The sequence below is a fragment of the Melozone crissalis genome, unplaced genomic scaffold (genome assembly GCF_028551555.1).
Source record: "Melozone crissalis strain CALT ecotype California unplaced genomic scaffold, PUWL_Pcris_2 ptg000068l_1, whole genome shotgun sequence".
NCBI classification, from domain to species: domain Eukaryota; kingdom Metazoa; phylum Chordata; class Aves; order Passeriformes; family Passerellidae; genus Melozone; species Melozone crissalis.
This window is the reverse complement of record NW_026535846.1, coordinates 16,502,045-16,529,547: the sequence shown is the minus strand read 5'-3', so window position 1 is coordinate 16,529,547 and position 27,503 is coordinate 16,502,045. Positions and strand designations below refer to the sequence as shown.

Genomic DNA, 27,503 nt, shown 5'->3' with positions numbered 1-27,503 from the left:
AAACTGCACAAAAATCTGATCCAAATCCCACCAAAGTTGTAGAACAGGTGCAGATTAATATGGAGTCTCATTCTCCATATCTTAATGCTTTGTGTCCTCAGGCACAGTAATGGTGTAAAATATGCCCCTCTACTTGGAAAGTGTCTATGTCCATGCTGAATAGCTGTTGAGAACAGCTGGAAAGTCAGGGTCATGTATTTGACATTTTCAGCCTGCACACATAGAAATACACCTGGTGCCAGTGTACAAAGAGTTGTTAAAAATTTTCACACATCCCCATCATCACTATCCTCTAGGTCTCCTGGGCATTACCAGCTTCTCAGCCACCAACTGCATGAGAAAGTCACATTTACATTGGCTTTTTAATTCAGACCAGGAGGTTGGTTTTGAAGCTAATTTCCTAATTCAGTGCATTTTGTTTCCCATCATGGTGCAGTCTCATACCTGGTGAGCTGATTTCCTTTTGGATGTGCTCCAGGAGTGTACCTATCATGCTGCAGCTGTTGGCAAGCATTCAGTTAACTGGACCAGAACAGAGCAACTCCAAAATCATCTCACTGTGAAGCACATTTAGTGTTAATGTCAGTCAGCACCAGCTCTTTTGTTTTCCATACCTGCTTTCATTACACCACACTCCTTGTTACTGTAGGCATGTTTACCTGTCAAAATGATCCAGACCTGCTTGTGTGTCAATAGAACCTGTTCAAATATTTTTAGCAAGATAGATTTTAATCGGGGTGACAGTAAGTTAGGAAGCAAGGAGATAGGCAGATTTGCTGGCACCTCTGTGGGGACATTAACCTCCAAGACAGACAGTCTCAAATGCAGTCAGAATTGTACCTTCAGCCCAGAATTGCCTGAGAGACATGGGTGGGTTTAGCACCAAACTGCAGTTTTGAAGCTGGCTTCATTCTCCTTCTTCTCCAAAATTCTCCTTCTCCCCTCCACAAAATGCCCTAGGATCACCCATGCATTAAGGTTTCACTGATTAACATCAAATTCCTCCTGGAACAGAGGAGTGCTCCTCCTCAGAGGTTTAACCCTCCAATCAGCCCCTACTCTCACTCAGCTATCCCTGACCTTCCCTCTCACCTGACACTGTGATTTAAAAACCTTCTCTCTCTCACACACACACAGAGCAACTGCTTCTAATCTAACTTTCTTCTGCTTCTCCAGGGCTCCAAGACTGACTCTGTGCTCCAGGAATTCCAGCTCCTACAGAGCAGAATCAGAGCAGGGGTGGGGTTCTCAGTCTCAACAATAATACTAAGTCAGTTCTCTCCACTGTACTGAAACTTGGTCAAGTGAATCAATGCATTGGAAAATAGGGCTCAGAAAGCCATAAAAAGGGAAAAGAAATCTGGCCCATGTTTCCAGGTAGTGGCATGTAATGTGGAAGATGATCTCAGCACTAACCATTTCAGACAAATAATCCTTTACCAGTTCTTTCCATTTAAGCCTCAGCTCCATTCATTTTTGCCTGTGACTTAGATCTATTTTTGGAAACCTTAAAAATATACAGGGAGTTGCCAGCCATTTTTATTCCAATGCAGGAACATTTTATACTGATGGCATTACTCCTGGCTCTTGCTCAAATATCAGCTTTTTTTCAAGGTGAACACCAAGCCCTGACCCATGGCAATGTCCTCTAGGTAAGTGCTGCATGTTTCATGCTAGAACACGAAGGGGACTCAAACCCAGAACTTCACTGTGCAGAAGCTGCCTAGACCAGGAGTCTAATCTGGGACTGCTGATGCTACCTCTCCCATTCAGCTGACACACTCCCAAGGGAAGGGAATTCCCTCCCACCCTGGTAACACCACAGGGTGTGACACAGCCAGGGTTACATGACTGAGAGAGCTGTGCACGCCTGGGCAAGCCTGGCTCCACACACACTCTCTGCACCCAGCATTTTTTTCCCTACAATGGAACACAATGATGCACTACTCAGAACACACCACCCAGCCCAGATAGATGAAGGCATGAGAGATGACATCATGTATTTTTCTTAGGTTTTTGCTAAACACATGGTATCTCTGATGAAAAAAATGCAGAGAATTAAGGCATTTAGGGTATTTGTACAAGCAGAGCGAGTGGGTAAGAGGAATTACAGGTGGATAGATAGATAGATAGATAGATAGATAGATAGATAGATATAGATCACAGATTGACAGGTAGGCACATATAAAGACATATAGATACATACTCTGTTCTTGGCTGTTCTGTGTCACAGAATTTCCTGTCTTCAGCCACAGACACAAATAAGTAGGCACTCAGTCCCAATTATGCCTGTTTGGTTTCAGGAGAATTTTTCTGTTTTCAAAAGGAACATAGACTTCTACCTTTAAAACACAGCCATGACTTTTTTGCTTTGTCTTACAATTTTTTTTCTCTCACTTAACCCATTTCTGTTTCTCCATTCTTAAGAAAAGAAAATCCCCGGAGTTAAAATGACAAGGATAAAAGCTACTAATGTCAAAATTAGTTTTTTAAGTCCAAACGTCTTTAGAGAAGATCTGCAAGCCCAGGAGTTTTCCCCTTCCCCACCATACATATTCCTTGCATTTCCCTGATGACAGGACCTCAGCACTATGAGTTTGCTTGAGTTTGGAGCTGATTTGCTCCAGAGAGGTTTTCAGTCATACAGAGAAACTGAGACAGGCCCCATCCTGGGCTGGGCACTCAGACCCTGTCACTATCACCAAAGACAGTGGAGGACAGAATTAGAAACTCAGCTCACTTTGCCATAGAGCTCCACTGGCTCACCTTAGTATTTAATTTGCTGCAGTGTGGTTGGCACTGTCGGAAAATGTGAAGTTGGATAGTTAACTTTGCTTTAAAGACAGGAATATATGCTAGGTGATTTCTTGAAAGTCCATTCCTATTTTCTACTAACCCTATTACCTGATGCATTTGTAGGAGCTGAATGCTTCCAGAAGCATAAGTATAGAACAGGATGGTGTAAGGTAGGACAGAATAACAAGGCAGAGCTTACCACAGAAGCAAACTTCTTCTTATCATTGGTCATCATGTCCTCAACTCAATGTTTACAATGACACAATTTATATTACAAATACAGCACAATACAGTGTCCTATAGTAAAGACATAATAAAAATACAATTTACAGTAAAGAATTCAGGCAATGTCAAGTCAGTAAATATTTTATTTCAGCTACACAGACAAGAAGATCCACTTCCATATTAACCAACACATGGTCAGACACCACCTGCACAGCCTGCCAAGGCAGCTTGAGCTTTCTTGGAACAAAATTTAAACCCTGTATTGCCCCACTGCAACATAAAGAAATGGTGAAGTGCATCACCAGACCACCACCAACCCATCTTGCCTATTGACTTCAGGGAACATAAAAGGCCAAGTGTGAGGACAGAATATATGTTCAAATTATCTGAATCTATGCCAAACCATAGATGTGAACTCTGTCAGTTTCCCTTCAATTGAATTTTCCAGCAATTTCCATTTTAAAGAACTTAGAGGAAGTAGACCAATGAAATACAAATAAGGTATTTATTTTCTTTTAGAAGATTTTTTTTCCACACAAGCTGTATTTCTGTGAACACTAATACTGTATCCACACAGTTCTGTATTGCTGACAGAAAACTTTTTGTCTGAAGCAGACAGGACATTTCTGTCTGACTAGCTAGGGCATTTTGAGTTTTGCTGACTTCATGTTTAATGCTAAAACACTTCAGCAGGGATGAGATTTGGTCTGGCATAAGTCTATAGGTACATGGACAGGTGATGTCTGATCTGTCTTCCTGGGACAAACAAATGCAGTAATGCTTTTTAATAAATTTGTATTGGCAGAAAGAGCCGCCTCTGGACTGGCTCTTTGTATCACCAGATTGATTTGTTTCTGGTCTGATACTCAGTCCTAAGTCTGGCTTTACTGCCCTGGTGAATGATTGCTCTTCCACTTTCTCTTTCACTTTGATTTTGCCTATTTTCCTGGGTGATTTACCCTGGCTATAAACAGAGATAATTCTGTACACAGTGGGAATCAAGCACACTTTGCTCCTCTCCCAAATACATCATAACCTAAACTTCCATATGTTCTACTTTGTAATCTTTTCTGATCTTCTCTCTACATTATTTCATATTTGTCATAAGGGATTAAGAATTCTCATAAATCCCAATCATACTGCATCACAGTACTGTGTCACTTTTATCTTGCCCAGATGCAGGAAGCATGGCATCACATCATGCCATACAACAAAAATGGGAAACATTTAGCAGCAAAGATTACCTATATCAAAATCACGTCAAGAAAACCTGCCATGCAGAGCAGTGAAGCAGCCTGCAGTGTGTAAGCACCAAGTGAAAGCAGCCTCATGTGGAAAGTCATCCCTGTGCTGTGGGAATGAAATCAGACTCAGCACCCAGACTTCCTCCTGCACAAACACAGATCAATATCCTAGAAACACACAAACCAGTATCTTTAATGAACATTGACACCTCACAAAGCTCCACAGGTACCTGTTCCCCACTCCAAAGCTGTGGCCACCCATCCTCTGCCAGGTACAGCCTTGCTACTATCTCCCCTCTCAGTGTGCAGGCCACGAGATTTCATACTCAGCAAAAATCCCAGAACCGCACAAAGGACCTGGCAAGTTCAGTGCTTAGAAGAAGAATCTCCTCTCCTGCCGTGCCAAGCCCACCCAATTACCTCAGGCCTCTAATGACACAAAATAACAGAAGTAAATTCAAGTCCTCAACATCCCACAGCTCTCACAGTGGTGCCTGAGCACTTGGTTGTCCTGGGGCCTTCCTTGCAGCACAGCTGGGTGTAAGTCTGAAAGGTCCTGGTGCTGTCATTAGAACCTAGCACTTGACTTCACTGGATGCAGGGTCCTGGCTCAGCTCTGCATAAATTCATTTCAGTTCCTAGTGCTGCACCCTGCAGCATTGGGAATGAAGAGCAAACTACTTAATGAGTGATAATCATCTTGTATATAGAGCTTTGAAAATAGCTCAGCATGGTGAAGAATTGAATCTTGGTTTTCCTATCCAAAAATAGCTCATGGGGAACAGCCCACTTTTGTTTTCCAGTAAGTCCAAGTGAAACTAAACCCAGCAAAATTTATGCATTATTTTACTTTTTGTCCAGTAAACTGCAAGACCATTCTGTTTCCTTTTAATTTCAGTCTCAGGTGTGTTTTATTTATTATACTTGCTTGTATTCTTCTCTAAGCTGACTCTCTTTAGAATTTCAAATCTACTTTATGGTAAAACAAATTTAATATTCTGATACTATCTGGAGGCATAGGATTGCCTTAAACCCAGATGAAGACAATTCATTTTATTCTGTAGAATATAGGTTCATTTAATCTCAGGGTCTCATTTTCCTTACATATAACAGGAAAACACTGGCTTCTCATGTTTCAATAACAAAAAGTTACATTGCAATTACTGCAGGTCTGCAAGGGAGGGTATGTCCAAATTATTATATATACAGTACTGTATTTATGAAGTTTTTAACCTTGTTTAGGAAAAAAACCCAGATTTTGCAGATATTCCTCTGTGGTCACAAGCAAGTCTGCCCAAAGAGATTGCGGCTGAAGGATGTGCTGTGAAGTCAGCCTAGGTATTGTCCTTCTCAAAAAAAGTTATGAGGGTCCATCTCACCGAACCTGATTCTGTTCTTCCCTACAGTGGTGCAGACTGAGTGATTAAGAGTAACTGAGACAGAAATCTGACTTTTTGAGTCAAATTCTAGGATAGTTTGTGTAGCTAGACTCCACAGAGCCTGGCTCTTCACTTTCCAGGAATTTATTTAATGATCAGAAATGGAGGAAAAACATTTCACTGACAATATCTGCTATATTGAGACTTAGCTTCACCTTTCAAAATGATCAGATTAATTTCATTTTGTACTGTTTTATATAATCCACAGCTTTTGACTTAACTGCTTTGTATGTAGAGTGATTTGGAATGAAAGTGGGTATTATAAAAAAGTAGATGTCTGGCAATGATAAACTGATGTGATTTTGGTGATGGGCTTCCCTGTGTTTGTCCTCAGCTAAGAACATTTTGTGTATTTCAGCTCTGCCTCTAAAGTAACTGTAGTTCAAGGCATTAATATTTCATGAGGCATAAACGGTTCCCCTTTAGGAAAAGTAAAAGCAGTTTTTCCTGTTTGTGAAATTTCCACATTGCCAAGAACAAGAAAGCTTTCGAAACACTATCTTTGCTGCTTGCAGAGCTTCACTGCCTTATAGGGCGTGAATCCCCTGGATTCTCGCTGGGGGCGGGCTGGGAATGCTGGCTTTTCCTCCTTCTGGGTGATTCTGGGAGGCCTGCAAATGATGTCATGGTACATTTTAGGCTACAATAACAGGAAATCATCAAGTGTTTACACTGGCAGACTGGGCTGAGATGTGATTTTCCTCCTCTTCCTCTCTGCCCCCCCCCCACCCACCTCGCCCCTGCCATTGACTTCCTTGATATATCTGCTTCCTCTGATTAAAATACTACAAGGTGGCAACGCTGAAGGAGGAAAAAGGGAAGTGGGGGAGGGAGACAGAAAGGCACATTTTAAAAAAGGATGACTCCCCTCAAATCACTGACAGAGAGCACAGTCCTCCCTCCCTGGCCCAGCTCATTCTGTGGTAGTGCAGGCTCAGAAACACGTCAGAAACTGGCCTGCTGAGGAACTGGAGGATGGACCGCTCCCAGCTGAGACATAAAAAAGAAACTCTCCCCTCCTAGAACAGATGAGTCACAGAAAAGATCTCCCTGGCAAGGTTTTCTTTGAATTTTCCTCCTGCACAGGCACATCTAAAAATATACGCCATGGGTTGATGGATTTCAAGGAGGAGAAGGCCACATTTTCAGGGCTTGGGTCAAAGCAAGGATGCAAGTGACTTTTACCCAGACTCTGTCACAATCTGTAGCAAACATCAGTTTTCAGTTTCAGTTTCAGAGGCAAGGGAGGTTGCTAGGGTTCAGGTTCTGCTTGTACCAGTGATGCACAGCATGAATGTTAGACATTGTGTCCTTCCCAACCTGTTAATACAAAGACAAGGAGGAGGAAGGTGTAGGGTGGTATCCAGAAGTCAAGGGATGAAGTAAAACAGACTAATTGGCTCCAGGGTAGTTCATGTCCCCATAACCATACAGAACCTGGTATTAGCTCAATTTGTTAGAGCATGGTGCTAACATGTTGTGTGCTTGATCCCCAATGGGCCATTCTCTTAAGAGTTGGACACCATGATCCTTGTGGGTTCCTTCCAATTGAGAATATTCTGTGATTCTGTGATATAATTCCAGCTCATTGCTGCTGCACTGGGTTAGCAGAGTGCACACAAGTAGCTCCAAGTTGGAGGAACAGTAAGGAGTACCTGGAAGGGGCTAATTCTACAGCAGATATCAGCATTTTGCAGGAGCTTATGGAGGATGTCTCACAGCAGTGTGGAAGGGAGTCTCAGATGAGAAAGACTGCAAATATTGAAGAAGTTTTCTGTAAATGAAATTTACAGGAAAGTTTGACTCCATTTATTGGGATTCTTGAGTACGGTCCTGTGCATGGCCAGGAGTTAGATTCAATGATTCTTCAGGGTCCCTTCCAACTCAGCACACTCTATGATTCTATGACTCTGGAAGTCTATACAGGAATAAGGTAGGAAGGGAGAGAGTAGCAAATAATTTTATTTCTATTGTCTATTTTTTCTCCATTTATGCAGCATCAGCAAGATTGACAGTTTAAATTATGCTGAGAAATCTCCCAAATGGAGATGAGCCTGAGACACTCACTAAAGTAAAACCACTAGGATATAGAAAGTCTTTCTAAGAGTACCGTGGCTCTGTTCAGTGCATTTAGAAATTGCAGGTTTCTAGTTCATAAAGCTCAAGAACAGGCAGACAGGAAACCTTTTAGAAAAAAATACAGTCAGAGGGACTTACACCTTGCATCTATGATGCAACTGTAAAGTGCAATTTACAGCAGTTAGCAGAAGGAACAGGAACCATGAAGATGTGATTTCACCACTTCAAGTTACTCAAACAGTTATCTATGGTCAGTGACAAGCTGATACAAACTGCATTAGCATCATGGGTGCTTTGGCATCATTATTACTAATGATGTTATTACCTGAGGCATCCAATCAGGGCTCTGAGAGAAACACCATCACAGAAATGCTCACACATTTATTATCTCCCTGCATGAGTCTACCCAGGTCCAGAATAAAGAAGAAGATTTTGGTCCAACCAGGTAGCCAGGATCTTAAGGCCACTCAAATACGTACTTCACTTCCAGACACACTCAAAATGAAGAACAATCTCACATGCTTTGCTAAATGAGGGGTTGAGACTTTCCTCTCTTTAATAATCCCAAAAATAAATTGTAAGGGTTCACACACTGGAAAATTGTGCAGACCACTTAGCTCATCTTTAGGAACCAGGCTCTCCAGGGCAGTGGTCACAGCACCAGCCCTGTCTGAGTTCAGAATTTATTTGGACAATGATCTCAGGAGTTGGATTCAGTGATCCTTGTGGGTCCCTTCCAACTCACTGCATTTTATAACTCTATAATTACCAGCTCCCCAGCAGGGCCAAAGGAGCCAGTCATAAGCACAGATAAGCCTAAGCCCCTTCCTTTCCTGGGCTGCACTGGAGTCACTGGGAAGGACTCTCTCCCTCTTGGCAAAGCCATGTTGCCAAGCACAGGCCCCATTTCCCCATCACTTGTGTGCTGTATGAAGCTCTGTTGATATTTTCCAGTGACAAGCAACTCCTCATGCCTCCACACTGGGGAGTGCTGGGAACATGAAAAAAGAGGGGGAGCTGTTTTTACTCCATGCTGATTCACAGGTCAGTTCAAGTTAGCAGGACTGGTCAGCATGCATGAAGTAATTCTTTACTAAAAAATCCTAAGCCATTTTCAAGAATATGTTCTTTTTACTGATACTTTCATTACAGGAGGCAAAAGCGCTCTTTGCCATATGGTTCAGTGTCATATGATAATCCTGCAAGGAGCAGGGAGTTGGACTTGATGATCTTTATGGATACCTTCTAACTTGAGATGTTCTATGGTTCTATGAAAAGTGGGTTTTTTAATTTTCTAACCAATAAAGATGGAAATCTTTTCATGAGCTAAAAAGGCTTCATCACATCTTTCTTATTTTGGACATTACTTCTGTAATCAATACACTTGTATCTTCATGTTAAACACGTGGATGTTTTCTCTTGTTTTGTCTTTATTCCAACCAAATGGTTTTACTCAATCAAAATGTTTCCTTGTGGTTTTACCAAAGTGATTGCTTCCCTCTGCATGTGACTGGTGGTCACTGGTCTGTGTGACTGTGGCAAACAGTCACTGGATGTGGTGCTAATCAGGGTCTGCAGATTCCCTGCTCATCAGCGGATGAGGAGCCTTGGCTGAATCTGGGCTCCATTTCTGCCATTTCAGCTGTGCCCTGGGCGCCCCTCACTTGGTGCTGTGTAGCTGAAGCCGGGCTGATGCGGACCCTGCTCTGGCAGTTTTGGTTTCATGCTTGGCTGCTGGTTCACTGAGTGACCTGACAGGAACTGCTGGCCCCCACTGCATCCTGACAGTCTGAGATATCCAGTTTCTGAGTCTTTATTCTGATTCAAAATAAAAACATATTACCAACTATCATTGCCTCTCAAACGTCTCATGTGCTTTGTGTCTGAAATGTTTGCAGTGTTTTTTCTTTCACTTGCACTGGAATAGAGGGAAGTTACCTCATGTTTCAAGAAAAATAAAGCAGCCTTAAAATGCTCTTGTGAACAGAAAAATCACACATGCAGACAAAACTTAATCAAAATGGAAATAAAAATACAACCTTAATGAAATTTAAATACTTAAATGCTATTGTATACTGAATTTTTTACTTCCTAAACAAAATAATCTTTGCACATCACACTGCTATATAAACAATGGGATGTCCGGTTTTTTTATAACTAAAAAACTTCAGTTATTTTGGAATTAAACATACATAACAAGACTATTCAGTCAAAAGGGGAATATTCCTAATTTATATCTATGCCACAAGAAAGTAAAGTACATTAAAATGGTATTGAGTAGTGTAGATTATGTATTTCTTTTTGAACAAAAAACCCGATGTAGGTATTTTGTTACATGAAAACAAAGAACTAGTGAAGGGCTTCGAAGGGAACCTGGATGAGCAGGGCTGAGGTCACTTTGTCTGTTCAGCCTGGAGGAAACTGAGGGGAAACATCATCAATTTACAACTTCCTCATGAGGAGAAAAGGAGGAGCAGGATTGATCTTTCCCTTTGGTGAGCAGGGACAGGACCCAAGGGAATGGCCTGACATTGTCTTAGGGGAGGTTTAGGATATCAGAAAAAAGCTCTTCACCAAGAAGTGTGCTTGCCCCACCTCGAGCACTCTGTGCTGTTTTGGGCACCCAAAGGAGGGACAGAAGGAAAGGGAGAGGTTTGGAGGGGAAGCCTTAGGAGTGGCTGAGGTCACTTGGTTTGTTCAGCCTGGGGGAGACTGAGGTCAGACCTCATTGTGTTCTTCAGCATCTTCACGAGGGGAAGTGGAGGGGCAGGTACCAATCTCCATTCTCGTGACCAGTGACTCGAGGAAATGGCACGAACCTGAGTCAGGCGACGTTTCGGCTGCCTATTAAGAAAAGACTTTTCACCCAGAAGGTGGCTGGGCTCTGAAACAGAATCCCCAGGGAAGCGGTCACAGCACCGAGGCCGACAAAGCTCAAGAAGCGTTTGGACAACATTATGGGGCACACGGTGTGGCTGCTGGGGATGGTCTTGCACACGGTGTGGCTGGTGGGGACGGTCTTGCACACGCTGTGGCTGGTGGGGACGGTCCTGCACACGGTGCGGCTGCTGGGGATGGTCCTGTGCTTTCTCGCAAGGTTTCCCTCTCTGATTTAAGACACAGCTCGCCGCCCCTCAGCTCCCCGCACGCAGAAGGGGAGAACGCCCCGGCCCCGAGCCCCGAGGGCCGCAGAGGATGCAGGGCCAGCCCCGCCGCACCCCTGCAGCACCCGCGGGGCCGGGCTCGCCTCAGGCGGCCGCACCCAGGGTGGGCGGCGGGCGCGGGAAGCGGAAGCGGCGCGGGCAGGGCCGGGCCGGGGAGGCGGAGCGAGCAGCGGCGCTGGCGGCATGGCGGCCCGCGCGGGCCCGGCCGGGCGCCGCGCCCAGCCCAGCTCGTCTCCGGCCCGCAAGCGGCTGAAGCCGCTGCGGACGGTGGTGGCGTGGAGGGGCCGTGCGGAGTGGGACCAGGTGATGGTGGGGCTGTACTGCGGGGACAGCCGGCTGCAGCAGGACGCGCTGGACCGCGTCTCGGCGTGGAAGAGCCGGTACGGGCCGCGCGCCGCGGGCGGGCAGCGATGCGGGGCTCGGGGCCGGCCCTGTGTCCCTGGAGGGGACAATGTGCCCGGCCCTTGCGGTCCTGGGCCCGGCCAAGGAGCCGAGCGCCGCTCCCCGCCGGAGCAGCTCCGCGGCCGGGGCTGTGTGGGCAGGCCGGCGGTGCAGCAGGGCTGGCGGCCCCGTCTTGTAGGGCTCCTTCATTGCGGGAGGCTCCGGGCTCGCAGCTTATGCCAGGAGCACGGTGGTTCTGTGGGAGCAGGGGAGGCACAAACCCTCCATGCCCGCAAAATCACGGGCTGATTTCTCTGGCACTGAGCATATCTATTGCCTCTGCTGCATCCGCCTAGGTAAAGCATCTTGTCTGTGTGCCTGGCATATCAGTAAATATTCACTTAACATGTGCTTAGGAGTAACCGTGTAACCACTCTGTTCCAATAGAACCCTTCTGGAAACAGCCTTTGATGCTGTCTCAGCATACCATTTCTTAGGCTGTAATGTACCACAGAGCACAAAATGTAGTGGGAAAGCTGCCCTTTTTACAGGGCGAGTGTATTTGTGTGAGCCTGCTCACCTGGTTTTCCTTTGCCTCCAGGTACGGTCCAAAAATGCCTCTTGCAGTGGACTCCACGGCAGAACTGATTCGCTGCAAGGTCCTTGATTCATCTGGCAGGTTGAAGTCACACGAACTCATCCTGTCTTATGGGCTGGCTCTTGTCAGGTGAGGGTTCTCAAGACCCTTTTGCTTTTGAGAGAAAGACCTGGACAGGTGTCATTATTCCACTGAATTCACTTTGCATCTCTGGGGCCACAGGATTGTGTAGTACACGGGGAGTTTGTCTCTAGAGTTCCAAGTTTCTCTGCAGCTCTTGATAGTAATTTATTTTTTCTGTAACCTGCATGCAGATTTGTCAACTTGATCACAGAAAGGAAACAGAAGACTGTCAGCATTCCTCTGAGACAATTAGCGAGAGAGGTAACTATTGAATAAGAGTTGCTTGATAATTTAGAGGTTATTAACAACACTGAGTGAATGAAATTGGGGGGGGCATCATCCTTTTGTAACCAAAATAATAGATATAGATGCTTGTTTATTCCAGCTGCAAAGTTTTAAACAGGTTTATTGCAAATGGATATAAAATTTGTTTTTTGAAGTCACAATAAGAGTAACAAAGGCTCATGATCATTAAAGGTTTTTGAATCACATGTGATCAAGTCTTGATTTACATGTGTGTAGTCCCACTTGCCATACTGTCACACGCTTTGCTTTCTTGGTGACTGAGATAGGAAGAAGCTAAATCTGTGGTTTATAAATCCTAGTCTTTGACAAGCAAAGCTATACGTAAAATCCATCACATTTGCAGGTATTTTCATCTCGTGTCTCCTCAGGTGAGCTTTTCCATTCGTGTGGAGGAGGAAAGGTTCAAGCTGTAATTGTAGTAGCTGGACAACTTGAGTCCTTTTACTGCCAGCTGCACTGAGCATCACACCTGGGACTGAACAGGTTTTGACAGTGAAGGACAGGCAGTATTTGAGACTCTTCTGTATATGTTTGGGCCCCTGTGTGAGAATGATGAATTGATTTTTATTTTTTTTCCTGGGTTTTTGAGAAAAGTTCTGCTTCTCACTTTTTAAAACTGATCAAGCTTAAAGGCAAAGGTCCTGCATAGTTAAAGGTAGTTGTCCTCAGGAAAGCTGTAAAAAACTGCATGTAAATTACTATGTAAATTTCGGTATTATATGTGATATTATTTGTGTCTTTGATACATAGTTATCCAGAATGAGAAGCAATTAAACTGTATTTAAATGGATGAGACAGTTACATTAGATTACATGTAACACCTCTGTCTAAAAAGAAATCTCTTGTTGCATGTAACGCTGAAGGACCTAAACTGTAAAATACAAATTTGTATGGATCCTAGCCCACAGAAGGAGTGGCATCAGAGAGCTGGGGGATCTTGGCTCACTCCTGAAGTGGGAAGCAGGGGAACTACAGCACAGGAATGGCCAGGATGGTGCAGCTCCCATCTGGTGGAGGCTCTGTGCAGCTGTGCAGGGCTGCTGCAGCTGTGCAGGGCTGCTGCAGTGGAGCAGAGGGTCAGCTGCTGGCTGTTGTTGCAGGTGGACATCCCCGTGTGGGTCGTGGATCTCCGTCACGAGCTGACGCACGGGAAGCTGCCGCGGCTGGCCCTGTGCCGCAAGGGTGAGTGAGGAGTGGGTGAGGGAGGGAGGGAGGGAGGGAGGGAGTGAGTGAGTGCCACCAGCAGCTGCCACTGGCAGGGGTGGCCTGAGGACATTGCCTGGGATGGCAGTGCCAGAGCTGCAGGCCCCGAGGGGAGCTCCCTGCCTCCGTTTTGGTGTGGTAGAGTTGTGATATCAGACTCTGAGAGTGCCACTGCCCTGTCAGGACAGCTGAGCTGTGTCCTGTGGTTCCTCACAGGGCAAATGCTCAGAGTTTCTCCTGTCCCTGAAAAAATTACTCGAAACAACAACAGCTGGTTGCAACAGTTTGGTGCTTTTGCTTTTTTACAGCACAGGAAGTTCATCTTGGGGAAATAGGTAAAAGCCTTTTCTGATGGTTTAGTGGTGACTAAAACTCTTAAAAAGTCCCATTTAGGGAGAAATGTGGATACTCCAAGCCTGAGTGAATGACCAGCTCATAGCATTTGAAGAGACTCCTGGAAATTTTGGGTTAAGGCTTAAGAATCCAGTTAAATAATCTTCAGCATGGTCCTTAGGCTGAATTGGGAAAATGCCAATGAAAGTAAAGGCATTTCCTTTCCATTCTATTTATTGTATGCATAGTGTAGTCCCTGCACAAAAATAATTCTGTTATTGTTGTAGATGCTGTGTTGACCATGGTGATACTAAAGTATTGACTGATTTTCCCATCTGAATGCCACTGCAGGGACCTGGTTGCCGCTTAAGTTTGACCTAGTTTGAGCAAGGTCCAGTGCCATAGCAGTGTCCAATCAACTTTTTCCCCCCCAAAAAATATGATGGGTAGTTACCATGTCTGTGATACTGGATTGGGGTTTTTTTCTTCTTGGGTTGGTTTTGATTTGGTTTTCAGGATTTTATTTGTTTGGGTTTTTTTAACTTGTTCACATTTTCATTAATGGAGTATTTTCTATTTTCATCAAATGATTAATAGCATTTATTTTCATAATTCAAGTTAGCAATATGCCACCTATTATTTTTTGCCATAACAAAGAAACCCTGACTGAGCAGATGTTTTCTGTTCTCTGTTAGGTTGTGATGTTGTGCTGGAGTGGCTACGAAAGATGTACTGGAACCGTCAGCTGGGCAATAACTTGTGTGAGGAAGATGAGGATGAGGAAGAAGAGCAGGAAGAGGTGGAAGCAAATGCAGATTTGGATGGTGATGCATGGGAGATTCAGACCCCCCAGAGTGAGGCCTGTCAGAAACACAAGGAATTCCATGGTAGGTGTTCCTAGGACAACAGCAGACACAAGGACTGGATATGCTAAAGAAAGCAGTTTAAATGTGTCATCTTCTAGCATAAAGATACAGCTTCAGCTCAGGTTTTGGGATTCCTCTTTGGGTCTTGGTGGATTTCTGGTGTTGCCTGACTGGTTTGGTAGTATTTCTCCAAATTTTTAGCACTTTGTGAATAGCTGTAGTGCTGCTGCAATTGATGCAAAACGCAAGTCTACAGAATACAAATGTGCATCACAACATAAACTGCATATGGCAACAATTTCTTCCTGCACTGATCTAGGAATTTGGTTTTCAGCTGTCTGGGTTTATCCAACTTATCTGTCTTTGGCTACTATTAGTGATAAAATATGGAAATCGTGGTTCAACCCCACTTGAGAAAATTCATGTTGCTGGAGAAGTCTGGGAGTTTTGGGAGCCTTCACTGTGTTGCCTCAACAGAATTGCTGGCTTCATTTGACCAATACCTTCCTTGAGTGTAAATTTAGCAAGATTAAGCAGCTTCCTTAGATACAAAACTCCCTTACATAGCTGATCTTCTGCTTAAATGATATATTTATGTTTATTTCTAGAAAAAGTCAGAGATGTTCTGATATCTTACAAGAATGAGCAATTCCGGGTAAGTGCACTCTGATGATCAGCACTTTCATTAATTCTCTCTTCTTTCTTGGGCAATATATTTTCTTTTCCCTGTTGTCTTAGTTCTTTGCTCAGGCTGGTCTGCTGGTGTTGTCATACATGGATTGTCAAAGGAAAACTTCACTACAGAGAACAAGCAATTTGAGCTCTGACAGTTCCTAATGTGGGCACTTTGTTCAGGTTTATAAAGGAGATCTGTGCTTATTGGAGATTCCAAGAAAGGGGAACATTTGTGAACTTTTTCAGTGGCTGGTGATGAATACAGGAGGCACATGCATCTTCTTGTCATAGCAATAATGTCTTTGTGATGTGAGTGTATTTTCTGTTCATGCTTGAATTTTTCCTTCACTCAGGTTATGCAGGCTATGCCATCTCTTTCAAAGTCTCGAGAATTGTGGTCTGATTCCTCTTCAGAATTGGACTGGATTTTGGCTCAGATCAAAGACCTGATGCAGGAAAACAGGTATGTCTCTGATAAAAAACTGAGGTGAAAGCTATGGTGTGAACTGGGCTGTAGACCTGTTTAATTGCCTTTTTATAGTGTCCTGTAGCTAATCATGGAGAAAACAGTTAATCAATTTCCTCAACATCCTATATATATATAAATGTATATGCTATACAAGAACAGCATTACCAGGTCTCTCAAACAAAATATTTTCCATTCCCTCCTCACAGTTCCAGGGGTTTGTTAGTCAAACTTGTTTCAGAACTGGGGCAGGTGGTGTTTTGATACATAAAGGAATAAATGGCAGTAATAAGTTTATAAGCTTTCTGCTCTAGGGCAGCAGTGGCTGAAGCTCTCCTCAGTGATGGCTTTCTCATCCCAAAGATGGATTGTCTGAAGATGCTAAATATCAAGTATGAAGGTGAGTGCTTTATGCATCACCCAAGTAGAAAATGCATAGCTAGTGTTATGACAAAGTCTGTTCCTTTTTTCTCATTTTATTGGAATCTCTAATTGGCTGCATATTTTTTGTATGTCTGGGTCCTTAAACATCTTTTGCCCTGTTCTCCAGACCCCCTTAGGGCCATGCTTAGTTACTGCTTTTGCATAAAACTCTTGGGATGGGAAGATGGCTCTTCAGCACTGAATATCAAAACATCTTTCAAAGCTTGCATCTCCTTTTCTGCAATAGTTGCTGATTTCTCTTCTACACTGAAGATTTGAAGCAAATCAAAATGGATGAGGTTTTTTGAGCCTCATTCACCAGCTGCATTTATTTCCAAGCTGCTGCTCATATGTGTGCAGTTGCATTTGTTGTTTGCAGGAGAACTAGGCACCTAGAGAGAATGAAAATAAATAACTTCCCTATTTCACAGCCAAAGAACTTTCCAAGAAAGTTTCTCAAATTTCCATCACTATATAACAGTAGAAAAATTTAAAAGCTTTTTCATTTTTTTGTTGCTTTGCTCAATGAACTTTCTCTTTGCAGTATATTTTTTAGATAGAGTTGCTCTTAATTATATGTGGAATAAGCTGAAACTGGAAAGGGATTAGCAAAACAGATAGATCTTTCTGTGTTAATAATTTCTTTGTGCTAATTATCAAATTGCTACTTATTTTACTTGTCTAGCATAAGAAAAATAATAGTTTCAATGAGGACTTCAGGAAATTTTCTGGAATCAGTAATCTGAGAACAAACCTCTTTAGTTTGGAGCAAGTGTCACACCTGTTATCCATAAAAATATTACAAAAGCACCAATTTCTGTCTTGGCTGATTTGTTTTTTTTCTTCTCGTTGCAGCAAATAAAGAGGTATGGCAATTCAAAATTCCCCCAGCATTTTACTGCTTTTGGCAGCCTTTGCTGTCAAGCCTCCTTTCACGAAGTTTTACACAGATCCTAATAGAGAAAATGTTTATAGAGCTGAAGGAATGTTCTGACTCTTCAGAACTCCGGCCTCAGTTCTTGATCAACTGGATTTCTGAGTTGCTGACTGGCATTGCCAAAGTGAATGCTGGTGAGTGTCTCTGCAATTTCTGTGTTTAAAAAAGCCCAAGAGTTTCTTCTGTACTGTGTAAAACTATCCTAGTAAAGTGGTGGGACCTTTATACATAAAGTGTAGTAGCCTAATTAGTACATTTTGTCGGGTGAACATAAAGCTTTTGTTCTTGCCTTTCTTAGACTTTTCACCTGCAGCTTGTGCATGTCATGTATTTCTTAGCAAAACTTTGAAATTGTTATTGATAAGTTTGCTGCAGCCTCCTCAAGATAGGAAAAGAAAATCTCTCACGGGAAGGACCAAGCCTTTAAGTGCTAATTTCTCCACATATCAATACTTGTAGGAAATAACATCCTTACATGCTATCTGCTGCTGTTACATGTGGTGTGTTATGAGATACCTGTTCCCAGCTTAACAGAAGCCTGCCTTTATAAGATATTAAATAGTGTTGCTGTCCTTTATTGATCCTATCACGGGATTTTTATGCCTTCTAAACTTACACACATGTAATAAATAATATTTTGTTTTCAGTTCCTGACTCTTTAGAACTGTTAAAATTGGCAGACCTTATGTTTCATTGCAGAGATGGGCACTGAAGGGCCTTAATTATTCAGTGTCACGGGTTTCTGCTAACAGGGTTTTTATACTGACATTGTGTATCCTGGCAGAGGTTTGCACCCCTTAATTTTGGTGCCTCTTCTGTCCTCTCCTGGTCTGGCTCAGAGATTTTGCTCTGGTCTGCACAAAGATTTTGGCAGTATCTCAGGCAGTCATAGGTTATATTTGGTGCTTTCAGTCAGTGCTGAGCATATCTGTGATGTACCAAGATCCCTGAATGCTGCTGCTTCCCAGCTGTTAAATCTTCTGTTGGCAGAGCTATCTGGAATGATTCTGGGTCCCAGATGCAGTCCACTGCATTTGTTTGGGATAATATTGTTCAAACACCTCTTGTGACTTTCCTGCCTGCTGTGACATGGACAGGGCCAGCTTGGGGGAATGTCTGCACTGCTTTGTGCTCAGGTCTGGTGGAGCTACCTGAGCTCTCCAGGTGTTGTCAAGTCCTTTATAACAACCTTGGTGTTGTATTTGGCTGGCACATCTGGATGTGCACTTGGGTTAAAATGACAGCTTATTTGAGGATGGGTTCCAGTAAAAATGCAGAGGGTTGAAGGGTATTTTTTTGATGAGTTTTGAACACCCTGTTGTTTTCGTTATCTTCTTTCAAGGGAAGAAAAAGCAACAATGCAACAAGCAGGTGTCTGTGAAGGAGCTGTTCCTCCATAAAGTTCCTTTGCAGTGGATAAGACTGACTGACTGTTGCTTGCAAGCTCCCTGCTGGGCAACCCCACATCTTCTTCAGCTGTAAGTGTGATGCTGTGACCTAGAAAAGGGACAGCAAACAGTGCTCTGTGACAGCTTTGGGTCCCTAGTGATATGCTGAGTTATGGCTGCATTCCCTTGCCTTTCTTTGCCTCTTGTAGAAATTGTAACAGGTGCATATAAAGCCATGCTTGCTGCTATTCACCTCCGCATTGGTTGCACACACAGAGAAGGAAAATGATTTTAAAGGATTGCACCTTCCAAATGAAAGCAGAAGTTATTTGGGGAGATATCTGTTCAGAAGCAAAGTGACTTGGTAGAGATGTGACCTTATTCAGGTGATAGGAATTTACCACAGCTTGTAACTTCTATGCAAGAAAACAGTAAAGCAGTAATTCAGTTAGGAGTATCCCAAGCCCTTAATTTTAATCACAAAGATTGAGTATTCCAGCATCCACTGACCAGGGAATAATCAAATTTTGCCTGTTAGATGATTTATGTGAGCCAGCTGTCCTGGAGAAAACAAACACTTCAAAGCAAAAAAGCCTCCAGATGAAGATTTACCAACCCTTTTAAGACTTTTCCATTGCCCTTTTTCCTCTCTAGGATCCTCACCATCATGAGACCTCGCTTGCCACGTTCCTCTCGGAAGAACCTGCTCTATCTTGCTTCCATTTACACAGAGGGAGGGGCCCCTCTGTCCAGTCCAGGCCTCTCTTCAGATGGCAGTGAACAGCCAATTTATACTATTGAGAGCTTACAGTGGAGAGCCAGGCAAGAAAATCAGGTTAAAAATCAAGGGCAGACTGTAGAGAAACAGGAAGATGTGCCAGAGACAGACAATGGTGTGGAGGAAGTGGAAGAGGAGGAAGAAGAGATGGTGACTGAAGCAAATGCTCTGGAAGGACTTGCTCATAATGGTACCATGGTGGCCATTGCTGAGAAAAGGGCAGCACTGCAAGGCTCTGCCTGGCAGATCACTGCAGGTAAAAAGTGACTCTAGGACAATTTTCATCACTGACAAATGTTAATTGAAGTGCAAACACATCCCAGCCCTTTGGGGCTGCCACAATTAAACTGTGCTTCAGAGTCATCTAAATGCCAAATTACTGAAAATGGGTTTTCCAGTGTTTTGTTTATGTTCAGGAGTAATTTCACTTAAACTCATAAAATACTGTGAGTGTATTTTCCAGGAGCATGCTATTACTGTCTTATTTTTTTATGAAGCTTTTCCAAACTGTTTAAAATTTCAGTGTATCCAGCTGATGGGGCAGCATAAATGCCAGCTGAGAATGGTGAAGAAAATAAGGATTCTTGGACTTCTGTGGGTCAGACTTGGGGGGATTTGAAAGCACAGTTTGTCTGTGAACCTAAGTTCCATGCTCTGGGAAAATGGTTGTTGTGACATGGTGGCAAACAAAAGAAAGGAGCAAGACAGTGTTTTGGAAGGAATAAACAGCATGTCCAGTGTTTTGTTAGCTTTGTTACAGTAGCTGTACTTTCTCATTGGGGTTGGAGGCCTCTGTAGCTAAGAATTTCTGAGTCATGGAGGGACTCACACACAGGAGGAGGAAGTTGGTGGAGAGGAGTTGGAGTCAAAATGACATTTAAAGGAGAAAAAGGAACCACTAGAAGACTGAACTCTTGTACTTCATTCACTGGGAAATTTTCTCAAGTAAAAAAAGAAAAAAAAAGAGACATTTTAAATATGCTGATGTGGACAGCTTGTTAGAACTGGATGTTTTGAGAACAGAAGGAAAATTGTTCTCTGCTTCTGTGACATTGGTGCAGATCATTTGCTGAATGGCTGAGTTGCAGGGGGCAGTATTTGTGGGCTGGGGGAGGGTGATCTTGTGTTTCAAAAATCTCTTTGGGAAACTCAGACCTCTTGTTTTGTACTGTTTTTATCTAGATGAAGTACGATGGAAGGACTTTCCTCTTGGGAAACTCCCAGGTCAGACAGATGACCCTGATGGTCTCATGTTGGATAATTATTCTATGATGTCCCTGCTTGATCAGCCAGTGAGGGAGGAGTGGAAGCCTCTCAGTACAAAGTGAGTAATGGTGTGGGTGGGACTTTGCCCCTGAGCCATGAAATGCATTTCTCTCTCTGTGCCTTTTACCATGTGAGAAACTAGGGCTGAGATTTCCTTTTTACTTCTGTTTAAATAGTTTGACCCAAATATCTGCTGTTGTCTCTAAACCTAACCCTGCTGGTATCCTTTGAGCACACCATCTTCTAATATTGCTATCTTCACTCCTGCTGCTCTTTTTTAAAGAAACCATTCCAAGCCTTATGAAATACTGCTGTTTAGCAGGTATCAGCACAGCCCCAGCAGGCTTGGAAATTGAAGTTTCTATTAGCTGGGGCTTTGATCTTCAATATGTTGGCAGTGCCCAGTGACCTTTTAGAGCTGTAATTAGTAATTCAGAGCTGCAGATTTGATCTCAGTAAAGAAACACAGATTGTTCTGGAAATAACAGGGGCATTCTATAAAGCTTTAGTCAGATCACCTTTGTTACTAAATGAAGCTCATTGGAGATGTTTTAATAGGGTCATTATTTCACACTTTGAAGTCAGAGGAACTTGAATGCTGTAAGCTGTCAAATCAGTTTCATCACACACATATAAACCCATCTCCTATTATTTTAATCCAAGGAATGCTTCAGAATGTAAATGAATTGTAGTTATTTCCCTTAACACCTGATTGGACAACCTTCTAATCACTGATTCCTTTCTGTGCTTGGTGGGCCCAATCTGGTAGCAATGTGAAGGACTGAGAATCATGCAGCCTGGGGTATTTCACTGAAGAAATCTTGCACATATTCATATTGTCACATATTCACAGTTGTGTTCAGATCCCTGGCATCAAATTATTGACCTTCTCTTATCAGTAACATCCTGTTCCTTTGGGGGAAGGTGCCCTAGACTGCATTTTGAAATAGGATTTAGTCATGGTGAAGACTGATAGTATATTAATTCTAAAAAGCTACAAGCCAGATTTGTAAATTTCAGGCTGTTTTTTGAACAGTGTAATGTGTCATGCAACTGATATTACTAGAAAATACTCATGTAGAAAATGAGAAAGCACCTACCGGGCCAAAAGTAACATCTGTTTGTTTCTGCACCTCTTTGTGTGGGGAAAGGGGCAGACAGTTTGTTCTACTCAGATTACAGCCTGGCAGGATGCCAAGGAAAAAAAATCTTAGAAAGAAACATGAGGAAAACCTGTTGCTACCACAAATAGAAAGGAGCAGAACCTAATTTATTGCTGTAGCTGAGCCTGGAAACAGTCCAGGTTTCATCAGGAGTGCTACAATGGCAGCTTGTTCATTACTCCTATTTCCCTTGCATAGCAGCTCCTCCACTGCCAAAGGACATGTGGAGTTAGAAAGGTGGTCTGGCTTCCCCAAGGCAGAAGGAAGAAGATTTTCTTGACTGCTTACATTTTCTTCTGTGTAGAAACCAGCCCAATGCTAATGTGCTTTATTCTCCTCCTCACAGCTCTGCAGAATTGAATATTCCCATGACAGGAGGATTGTTATGGACCCAGAACGACTTCCATAAAATAAAAAGTGGCCTTCAACTTTTCTGAGACAGCAGCAGAGAGCTCTGTGACTTTTAGTATTGCACAAGTGGCATGGAAGATCTAGTAATGATGGTGGGAAAATAGTCACTCCAGGAGAAGTTGTTGTTGCTGTGATTTATTGATTTTTACCATGTAAAATCAATGTTTTATAAAGGTCTTGTGCTTTTAGTTGCATGTACAGTGACCATTGTCTTGCTTAACCAGTTAAAGTTTGCCAAATAGAGTTAAGAGTATTTTGGAATCCCCCCATGTTCCTTACCTTTTTCATAAATAAATACAACTGACTGGAGGCAAACCTTGCTCCTGGCTGCTGTTTCTCAGTTTTCACTCTGGAAAGTGTCCTCTGGCCCAATAGTGAGACTATTGATTGATCCATTCTTATTTCATTGATGCTGATACTGTCCTGGAGGAGTGATTGTGCCAGGATAAGATTGTGCTACAGTGTTCACCTGTCTAGGATTTCACATGAAGCTTCAGGGGATCAATCCTAGCTAGAGCATGGCTGAATGTGATATGTAAAATAATTTTGAAATGTTTTTGTCACGATGTTTTTTCAAGTGATAGTCTTGAAGCCACTACTGTCTCTTTTTGATTGAAGTGTTTTGCTTCATGTTACTTCTGTTCATGATTTTGCTGATATTCATAACCAATACTGTGGTGTTTGCTGAGAGTTGGTGTGATCACTGCAGAAAAGGACTGAACAAGTAACTTGCTGCAAAGTTGTTGAGAAAAATGGCTTCCAGATAGCTTTTCCTAAATTCAGTTTTCTTTACCTGTATTATTGGAATTTAAGAGGCTTCTGCACTTACCTGTCAAAACCCCCAGGAGTTTAAGTGTATATTTATTGCAGGACTCCTCCGTAAGAATTTTTTTAAGTGCATCTGCTAGAGACTAAAACAGAGGCTTTCTCTGAGTCCTAGTAATTTTTGGGTTTTTTACTAAGCAGAAGGAATAACACATCAAGGGAAGGGATACCAAGGGACATACAACTTTAGCAGCACATTGCATAGGGTTGAAATGCATGTTTAGAACAGCAGCTTCATGGATACTTTGCACTGGCTCTTAAGTAAAGGCTTAGCTACATGGCCAGAATGTAAATATTATTTTTTTATTCCTTCTTCTCTAGTTTTTTGTTTTCCTGCTCTACTGCAATTGGCTGTTACTACACATCCAAAAATGGAACATAAATTGCATGTTTCCTTCGATAAAAGCAAGCAGTGCCAATGCAAAAGGAAATAAACTTTCTGTTTTGAGGGATTTTTCATGGAAGCTCTTCTCCTTTCAAGTATTTTTAGAAATGCTTCTTTTACCCAGTAGTTAATTAGGCTTATTTAGGAAATTCTGAGTGAAAGGGATTTGTTCTTTTATTACTGCATTTAGCTGAGTATGAAATTACTTAAATTACTGTATTTTCTATTGCAAACAAGCATAACAGTTCAAATAAGGATGTGCTGGCACATACTGTGCCATCTGCAACATTTTCTTACTCATTGGAGAAACTGCATTTGGTTAAATCATGTGCTGCTACTACAACTACTACAATACCTTGATCAGCTGTAGTTACTGCCTTGTGTATCTGCCATTACCCCACCTAAAGGGTATTTTTTCAGTCAATCAGCTAAAAAAAACCCCAAGAAATAACTTGGACAGACTGCAACAGTTGTTATGAGCAAAAAAGCTTTTTAGGGGTCTTGTCTAAAGAGGGTTGAAAAATAAAAAGCTAAAAACAAATAATCCAATGGCTCTCAGTTTTATTAAATAAGCAAAAATTTTTATATATATATAAACTATAACATATTTCATATTATTAAATAATTGTGCAAAACATTTACATAGAGCAGGAGGGGAACAGGTGATAGCCTATACTTCTTTTAGATTCTTGCAATTCTTTTAATACATTTACAAACTTTAAATACAGACCAAAATCAGCAATATTGTATAATGACTCTTGAAAGGCTAACCAAACACTGGCATAAGAATAATTTATGTGATGGTGCAATTGTATTTTTCCAGTTGAAATATTGAAGGAAATACACTCAATGAGGGCTCTGTCACACAAACAAGCAATAGGTACATCAGGAGTGTGAAAGCTGAATGCTCACCAGAGAGGTAACTGTGACAGATGCTTCAGGTAAACTTTTGGCAAGTCAAGATCAAGTAATACTTCAACTTTGGAACAAAGTTTCACAGAAATGTTGCACGTTCCTTCCCCTTAGTGTGGAGTTATAAAAATTACAATAATCCAATGTTCCTGTTTGTGGATTGATATAGATCAGGTATGCATACAGGTCATCAAGTATTTTTAATTTTATTATTTGAACAAAACACCAAAATGCATAATTTGGGACAAACTGGCATTAGAAGTATGTAGGGGGAAACTCACCTACTTAGATGTTTTTGGTTTTGTTTGTTTTTTTTTTTCAATGAAGCTCCTTCTGCTTGTTCTAAGCAACCATACTCCACACCTATTTTTAACTTTACAGCTAAAGCATTTTTACAAAAGCTAAACAGACTCATGCTAGTAAATAAATTACATGCTGCAGCAACTAGAGCAGTGCCCACTTACCACTACAGAGATTTAAGAATACCACATACTGGTTTAACATCCATTTTCACTCATTTTGTCATTAAGACTTACATTATATTTGGGTCAACCAAAAAAACCCAAAGAGATTTATAAAATTTTACAACAATTAAACAGTAATGTTTAATTCTACAAATGAATAAAGCCAACTACTGCAGCTCAATATGACAACAACAGGACTAACAGCAGTGAAATCATGTACAATTTACTATATTACTGACATGTAATTCTTACAAAAAACATGAAATAATTCAGACTGACATCCCATAAAGCATTTGGTTTTTGATTGATGAATTTAAAGTTACACACTTTTAAGTGACAAATTATGTGAAAGTAATATAGCTGAAGATGAAAGAGAAGTAAATCAGAACTCCCAGAGAATGCTCTGGCCCCAGTAAAGCACTAAAATCTACTGCTCAACTCTTATCAACTGCAGTAGTCCATGATTTTACCTTCACACTTTTTTCCCCCCTCATCTAGAATTGTTTTTTCATGGATTTTATTAAAATATAGTTTCTAGAACTGTTCTTTTACAGTTTTAAAAACATTTAAATACCATGCTCTAAAAAAGAGCATTTATACAAAGTCTTATATTTACAATATAGACAGTTATGATCAGGTGTTACTAAGATCAACTCTTCCATGTAAGAAGAAATCCAAGCTTATGCGCTAAAGATTAATGAACGTGTCAGTGTCCTGAACTGTCTTGTAAACATAGCTGAAAACAGGTGTGGATGACCAAATTATCACTTAAAGTAGTTGACCAGGAAAGACTACATCACATAGAAAAGTTGCATTACCTCTAAGGAGGACTAAACAAGCACAAAATTTGCAGGTTATTTCCACAAGGCTGCGCTGCCAATTCTGTAACTATGCATGAGAGATGCCAATAGCTTCTCAGAATAAGACAATTTGCCTCTGAAGTGCCTTAGGGAAATAGTATGCTGGGTTTGTGTTCTCACAGCATTCCCAATGTTTAAAAAGGAATTCTTCCATCAGTAAAACAAAGGTTAGTGAAAATTAAAATGACTGGACAGATCCAACAAAAATGGATATCTCCATAAGCCACCCAGCGCTTCATACAGAAATCTCTGTTGAGTTTTCCACATTAGAAAACATCAAAATCACCTACTGATCCTCTCTTAAAATAGCTTATCTTTATAAATGGAGAAAAATGGAACAAACATTTTTCTGCATACAAATATTTAATTCCATGCAAGATGGAAAACATGAGTGCACAATAAACTTCATCTCATACCTAAATAATTTATAAATTAATTGGTTAGAATAAAATAGGGTCTATAGCAATTACTGTTACATTTTAAACACATGCAGATGAGTTAACAGCAACATTTTTACATAAAGTTTAGTGCAAGAATGTATCTGCTTAATAAATAGACTGAAGATACCTATGTAATGCTTTGAGGTGTACACACAGTATTTGTGCACATAATAACCTGGTTCTCAAAAGTTGTCCCTGTTTGTCTATAAACTACAAGTGCCCATTTTAAATAAAAAAATCCATAATTATTCATGGGCTACTTCCCTGTGACACATGGTGTCACAAACGTTGTGGTGAAAATGTAATACTGAAGTTAATCTAGAGATTATTTTTTTTTATACACAGTTTTTATACAATCAAGAAAAAGAGATACAATTTGTATCAACAAACAAAAGGTCATTTCTGGTTATTTGAGGCATTGCTCTCAGCTGCTTATATCATGCAAGAGAAGAGAATAAGAATTAATTGCAAATTAAAAATATGAAATGTTTTTGAAAACCGGTCAAGAGTTAAATCTGTTTTCCCCCAGCTGTTGTAAGTGTCTGAATCATTTTCCCCACTAACAGAGAGAATAACCAACTAATTGAAACTTAAGTTATTTGTAAGTACAGGATCACCTTCAAATTACTTCATTTCAGATACATAATGACATAGTCATTATATACATCACCTGTACCAACACAAGAAAATTTATCCTGTGTGAAATGATACAGTTATCAAATGTCAGTAAATTAACTGTAGTTGCACCCATAATTGGTGCAACAATTGGTGGGTTTCTTGTTGGTTCATTTGGTGGGTTTTTTTATATGACAGGAACCTATTTTGCATGTGATAAAGAGCCCACAAGATTTTCTGAATCAAACCAACCACTACAGTAACACAAGTGGAGGAAATGATAAACTTTGTTTCTCAGACAAACAGATAACTAGAAAGCAGCATGCAAGCCATTATCAAAACACCAGAAACAACCCTGACTGCAGCCTCACGTTCTGTGTGTTTCACAGTAAGAAACATTTAGGCAGTGTCACACCTTCTCATGAAGAAACAAAAGGCCATAAACCAGGCCTTCTCAACTTTCATGAAAAAAACTACAGTAGAAGTCAACAAGTCCTAGCTCGAGACATGTCGAGTTAGTCATGGTTCAAAATGTTGAAATATACAGTGGATTCAAAAAAGGGCGTACAGTCAGTGCAGCTTAAAAAAACCAATAAACGCCTCTTTTGGAGACATTTAGCTACAAAGGTTCCCACCCTGAGCAAGATACCAGTTGCGCAAACAATGCCACACAAAGTTAGCTCACCTGTTGAAACAGGAACTCTAAAAGCCTACACGAGGCAAATGCACACCTTAGCG

General features: G+C 41.6%; 1 protein-coding gene across 1 annotated transcript; it reads left to right on the top strand.

The window, feature by feature from the left end:
* The first annotated feature begins 11,130 nt into the window (after positions 1-11,130).
* LAS1L (LAS1 like ribosome biogenesis factor) lies at positions 11,131-22,583 on the top strand. Its single transcript, XM_054289414.1, has 13 exons — positions 11,131-11,327; positions 11,930-12,055; positions 12,241-12,310; positions 13,456-13,537; positions 14,587-14,778; positions 15,366-15,412; positions 15,786-15,895; positions 16,213-16,298; positions 17,177-17,392; positions 18,601-18,736; positions 19,301-19,680; positions 20,607-20,748; positions 22,200-22,583. Exons 1-13 carry the CDS (start codon positions 11,131-11,133, stop codon positions 22,288-22,290), a joined length of 1,875 nt encoding a protein of 624 aa, XP_054145389.1. The 3' UTR covers positions 22,291-22,583.
* Positions 22,584-27,503: the final 4,920 nt, after the last annotated feature.

Bases quoted from the DNA above. Each gene is read 5' to 3' on its own strand.
- LAS1L (XM_054289414.1), top strand. From the start codon at position 11,131: ATGGCGGCCCGCGCGGGCCCGGCCGGGCGCCGCGCCCAGCCCAGCTCG. The intron at 14,779-15,365 runs GTAGGTGTTCCT...GTTTATTTCTAG, and splicing joins GAAACACAAGGAATTCCATG to AAAAAGTCAGAGATGTTCTG. The intron at 18,737-19,300 runs GTAAGTGTGATG...TTTCCTCTCTAG, and splicing joins ACCCCACATCTTCTTCAGCT to GATCCTCACCATCATGAGAC.